The sequence below is a fragment of the Maylandia zebra genome, linkage group LG14, assembly GCF_041146795.1.
Source record: "Maylandia zebra isolate NMK-2024a linkage group LG14, Mzebra_GT3a, whole genome shotgun sequence".
Taxonomy (NCBI): domain Eukaryota; kingdom Metazoa; phylum Chordata; class Actinopteri; order Cichliformes; family Cichlidae; genus Maylandia; species Maylandia zebra.
The window spans coordinates 26,672,364-26,678,700 of NC_135180.1; the positions used below are offsets into that span (position 1 = coordinate 26,672,364).

General features: G+C 38.9%; 1 protein-coding gene across 1 annotated transcript; it reads right to left on the bottom strand.

Moving 5' to 3' along the window:
* Positions 1-1,931: 1,931 nt before the first annotated feature.
* On the bottom strand, positions 1,932-6,042 carry LOC101469109 (extracellular calcium-sensing receptor-like). The gene is made up of 12 exons (XM_076892043.1): positions 5,891-6,042; positions 5,476-5,717; positions 5,268-5,359; positions 4,869-5,048; positions 4,549-4,737; positions 4,223-4,442; positions 3,903-4,144; positions 3,494-3,703; positions 3,259-3,382; positions 2,941-3,134; positions 2,434-2,715; positions 1,932-2,354 (listed from the first exon to the last, which is right to left on the bottom strand). The coding sequence occupies exons 1-12, from the start codon at positions 6,040-6,042 to the stop codon at positions 1,932-1,934; spliced, it is 2,550 nt and encodes an 849-aa protein (XP_076748158.1).
* Positions 6,043-6,337: the final 295 nt, after the last annotated feature.

Here is a 6,337-nt window from a genome sequence, read left to right on the forward strand (position 1 = left end):
ACACCAAATATGGTCATTGGTACTTGCTGGCTTGTGTAGCCACTAGGTAACAAAAGTTCAACACTGCCCCTAGCATCCTGGAGCACTTCTGTTGTCTTTTGTACGTGTTTTGAGTTTTTACGTGCTTCTGAGATTTTACGTGTTTTGGAGTTTGTACGTGCTTCGGGGTTTGTACGTGTTTTTACGTGTTTTGGAGTTTTTGCGTGTTTTGGAGTTTGTACATGCTTCAGGGTTTGTACGTGATTAGAAGTTTGTATGTGCTTTGTCTGTAGGGGCCACCGTAAGTATACTTTTATTTATTCACTCCACATAAAATGTAATAAATAAATCATATAATACAAAAACCAACTATTCACATTTCAACTTTTAACTATTTGAATTTTCAGCTTTTTCCTTTTACAAATTTTAAGTGACACAACACAAAACACTGCAAACCACAATACAATTAAATATAAATTATAATATGAAAACAAAAAGAAGATGCATATTCTGTCATATGGACCTGTATGAATAAACTTTCTGAATCCTTTATCATCTTCAACTGGAAATAGTTGTGGATGATTGTACCTTTCTAATGTGACGTTGTTGTCCCTGGCTCTCTTTCTCTCTCTCCCTCCCGCTCTGTATGGCGTTATTTTTGTGCCACTATCCGGTTGTTCAGTCTGACGTCACTAGCCGTGTCTGGGTCTAAACTCCGCTGCAGGTCCATATATCAAACGATCACTATGGCATTACTTAGAGTTGAAAAACTGTCTAAAGTCTTTCATCTTTAATAAAATGATCAGCGTTCTGCTCTACCAGGTGTAACAATTGAGTTTAACATCCAGGCATCCATGAAAACGGAATTTATGACATTTAACGGAGTTAGAAGTTAGCAGGGAGTTAGCTCGCTAGCTTCTATCTAAATACAATATAGCATGTCCTGACTGCGGGGTTTTGGAAACAAATTAAAACGTACAGCTCTGTTATCACTTCCAGCATAAATGAAGACAGAAAACTAAACAGCAGTGACGTTTGTAGGGTTACTGAAGTTGGGCTAGCTGGTATATAATGATGTGCTACGTGACCGCTAGCGACACAGCTATGTTAGCTTAATATAAACAAGCTAACCTTTTTTCCACTCGATAAAAGTTACCGTGAGTGTTCTCGGTGGTCAGGAACAAATGTAATCGCATGGCAGGATGCTGTAAAAGGACCAAACTTCAGCCAGGAGAACAACTGAGATAATCCATCCACAATACGAGGTTAGTCATTCATATACTGCTGCATGGGCTGGGCTGTAGCTACATCCTAAGGTTTTAAAAACTGAGCTTAAATAAATGATTAGCGGTAATAAAAGACGAGGGAGGTCAACAGTGATCACTGACTGTTTTAGGAGCTTTTTGAGATCAAATAGAAGAAAATACATAACATTAAACATGTTAACAACACAAAAGCCATATTAAACGCAGACTACTTTAGACCCGGAAGTAGGATTCGTCGCGTCATCACTGAACAACCGGATTCTGAGCAAACCTAAAAAAAAATTTAGCTCTGTTCCTGTGCTACTGAGTGCCGCCTACTACTACTACCGCCCCTCCCCCCTCTTCCCAGCGTAAAGCACAAGGCTCGCATGCTGAGTGAAGCGGAAAAAAAGTGCGAGAGAGAGAGAGAGGGTGAGAGAAAGAAAAAAAAAACCCACATTGACACGATAAGTTAATATGGTGTTTTGTTTTCATCGAAGGTTTGTCTATAAAACTACAGTCGTATTGTATATACATTTGCAATAATATATTAAAACTTTGCATGATCATTCTTAATTCTGGATAAAGTGAATCAAGGTTTTTCTATTAATTTAACAACAAACAAAGATAAATACATAAAGATGAAGTGCTGATATAGATAAATACATAAATAATAATTATTTGTCATATTTTGTTAATTTACTTTTGCTACCTGGCCATCATATATTTCTTGGTGTTTCTCTCAGGCCTCAAAAGAATGATGAAACACTTCGGAGCAAAAATACAGAAAAGTAAACCATAGCTAGAAGCCAGGATGGCAAAAACTTCCACAGCAACAGTGTATTTACCAGGAGAGCTAAGGTAAGCAGGCACAAAAGCCACCCAAACAGCACAGAAAATCAGCATACTGAAAGTGATAAGTTTGGCCTCATTGAAATGATCAGGAAGTTTCCTAGCAAAAAAGGCTAATATGAGACTGGTGCAGGCCAGCAGGCCAATGTAGCCCAAAATCAGACAAAATCCCACCACAGAAACCATGGCACACTCCAGAGTGACCTTTGAACCTTGAAAACCCAGATCTTGTCGAGGCACGGGGGGGATGAGGGATAGCCATATGGTACAGATGATAATCTATATGAAAAATAAAATGTTTTTAGACAGATGTAAAAATACAAAGACTTAAAAATTCAAAACAGAACATCTGTATGACCTGTATGCATGTAAGAAGACAGATACTTCCTCTCTGTTGGCCTGGACCAAACCATTTCATCAAGGCTTCAGCACCAGGCCGAGCTGAGCGAAATGCTGCCAGAACCACAATGGTCTTGACTTTCAGGCAGGACACACAAAGCACAAAGCTGATCCCAAAAGCTGCCTGCTGGAACCGACAAGACCAGACTGATGGACGACCAATGAACACGAGTGAGCACAGGAAGCAGAGCTTGATTGACACAAGAAGCAGGAAACTCAGCTCTGAATTGTTAGCCCTCACCTAAAATTAAGAAAGTGCAGCTTTATAAAAGTAGTGACACAGATAATATCAGCCACATGTGGAATAATTATGTTGTTTTAATATTTTGTCAATTATTTAATCTTGAAGAAAAAACTGACATGAGATGTCAAATAAAACCTAACAACAAAAAAACTGTACTTGCCAACTGCACACGATGTTTTCTTTAAAATGTACATTATAATGTTGTGAACATTTCTTTCTCACCACAGGTGTGTGACGGTAGTGAAGGAAAACCACAAAGACAACTGTTGTCACAGTGACACCGGTCACAGCTGCTGTAGTAAGAGTAATTCCCAAAGTCTCATTAAAGGCAAGAAAGTCAAGCTGGCGAGGGATGCAGGCAGTACGTTTAGCATTAGACCAGAGCTCTAGGGGACAACGCTCACAGTCAAGGGAACCTAACAGTAAAAAGAGTGGAGAAGGAAAGAAGAGGAGAAAGGAAAATCAAACAAGAACAGCAGAAGTACATGACTTTAAATCAAATGGATTTACAAGGAGGGGTTTAGATTGCAATTCCATCACCAGTTTTATTGCTTATCTCTCCTGCAGCACATGGAATACAGTCAAAGCAGCAGAGAGGTTTTCCTTTCCTGCTGACCTTTCTGGTCCCTGGGGGGCAGATCTCACTGCACACCGAAATAGGCACCTAAATAATAAGCCAACACTTATTTTTAAGCACAATATGTGTATTCCAGTTAAGAGCAAGAAATGCACAAATTTACAAATGTACAGTTTACATTATTTTCATATAAAATACCCGATTGGATCCTGTGATCCACTGAATAGCTGATTCATTAAGATGGAGATCAAACCCATCCACTTGACCAATCAAAGCAGTTTTTAGTGTCCCATCAGGCATTTTCTGCCAGTTAACAAGGTCATACTTTGCTGGAATATCGGCTCCTTGAAAGTAAAATGTTTCATCTTGTGGTGTGGTGAAGTTCACTTCTTGCAAGTGCTGCAAAAGCTGTAAAATTATAACAATCGTGAAACTAGAGTTATTAGAGTTCAATGATAAGTGCAATACTGAAACATATGGAAATGTTGTAATTACAGCATTGTGGGTACTCATGGGTCGGACCAAAACCCTGTTCAGTGTCTAAAGAATGCAACATGGATTTTTATTACATTTTTTAGGGAAAGGATGATATTCATGATTACTTTACCTCTGTGGCCTTGATTTGTTTTGGAGAGGAGCAGGTGGAGATGTTGTTTTCAGAAGAGCTGTCTTTAATGGGGCAGAGAAGGCTGTGGAGGGCATGAGCTGCAGCATAAACAGCAAGGTAGACATTATATGTCACCCTTAGCTGGGATGCATCTGTAAAGAGATTCTGTACTTTTTTCAGAGACTCCGACCCATTGCAATGTGATAGTGAAGCTTTCTGATCAGACATAACAGGAGGATTTGAAGTTAAAATATTTGATTTATGGTTAGACTTCAGTGTGGAGATAGGAGAACTGAGCATTGAGGAGGAAGATAAATGAAGACTACACCCAAACTCCACTTCCCAGAATTCTCTTAAGAACTCATCATCTGGATGGTGAATTGGGTGTAAACGTCGGAGATAACTTTCAAATCCAGGTATAGCTGAACTTCTAGTAGCAACACCAAGAACACCGTTTGCCACTTTGCTTGTAACTGAATTTTGGACCAGATCCCCACTAGTGCTCCAAGCCTCACTGGCCAAAAACTGTCTATCAGTCACCTAATAAGCAAAAGAAAAATTATTTTAAAGTTTATTTTGTTTTTAAATATAATCTCGAACTTTTTTTCAGCATGCATTATATGCGATAGGCATTACAGCTTCTCACATTCAGTTTCACAAGTTGCAGGAACAATTCCCTCACATCTGTATACCAGGTGAAGATCAAAATCACCCTTGCAGTTGAGGCTTGAATTGTGAGGGCTGCTCGTCTGGCATCACTAATGATATTTTCCCTTTGGAGAGTCTCTACAAATGCCAGGCAGACACCTGCTCCCTGAATCTCCTCCTGAAATACCTGACATATACAGGTGAAAGAAGCCTATTACATTATCACACTGTAAATGTAGTTATATAATGCACTTATTACTGTATATTTTAGAGATATAGCTGAGTAGTCTAAATGACTGAAATAAAAGATGCAAATACCTTTACTGCCATGTAGCCATAGTTATTGTTTGCTACAACTGCTCCAACCCAAGTCCAGTTGAAGCGTATAACAACCTGGGCAACAGCACGTGCTTGGTAAATATCACTGGGGATTGTTCTGAAGAAATTTGGATACTGGAGCCTGTCACTGAGACAAGGACAGGTGGATAGATAGCTGATCTGAAAGACACATACACACACACACACAAACACAAAAACCTGCATCTTATAAAGGTTTTGTTTCTGTTTAAAAAAATCAGTTTCTCCACTGTCATAAAAAAGCATGAATATTTCTTTGAGTAAAAGATATAAATTCAACCAAAAGATGGCTCCACTTATCTAAAAACAAACAAAAAAGCTCATATACAGTTTTTATGGTGCATTCAAAACAAAACTCACAAAAGGTATGGAGAGTGGCCCCAGCACTGTGGAGAGTATCTGGCTTGTTATGGATGAAGCACCACCAATAATCATGGGGACAGATTGACCACCTGAAAACAGAAATGATTGATTTAATTAAACAACATCTTGTAGCAGGAGTAGAAAAAGTAGAAAGCAAAATTGCTGACAGATTTTTTGTATGTTTTCTGATCAATGAATGAGTTACCCCTCCTGTCTTTAATTTCTTCTCCATGCCCACTAGAATAATCTGGAGGGTTTGTGGAGTTGCAGCTGGTGTTGTCTCCACCAACGAGTGACAGTCCTGACTGGAGAGCCCATGGTGGGCGCCCACAGCTGTCAAAAATATGATAGCCCAGCTTGATTCCTGGTAGGAGCATTGTACTATGATTAATTTCCTCCAGTGCAAACACCATAGCATATATGTACTGCAGTGGAACATATTCTAAACTGAGAGAGGGGAGATAAAATGATAAAATATAAATTAGTGAATTTTGTTTGAATAATTTTTGTAAAACTGCAAGTACAAATCAACCAGCAAGACACAGTAATTACTCCTATGTTATATCTATATATGCTCTTATTCTACAGTAATCAAAATATTCTCTGTAACTGAGTTTTACCCAGTACATGGATTGTAGTGTGGCAGCTGAGTGAAGTCATGGTCTATAGCTGGAGGCTGATAATGAAGAGGAAAAAGACCACCAATAATTACATCTCCATCTTGAAACAGACCCTGGCTACTTGGTGTACCCCAACGAGAACATGTCAACATCTGATCACACAGAAGTCCATCCCGGATTCCCAGTTCTCTTCCCACAAGCCACACAAGCAGCAAAGATTGGGATGACCTGGACCACACAATGAAGAGCCAGGAAAACCAAGACATAGATGCAGCTGTTCTACACATTTAGAAATGTACAGTACATTCAATTTGGTTTATTCGCACGAGTTCAATCAGTGTCCATAAACAGTTCCTAGAATGAAAATATCAGATTACACTAAAACCCCAAATATAACAAACTGTACAATTTAAAAATGTGTATTTTCATACACCAGCTATAACATCA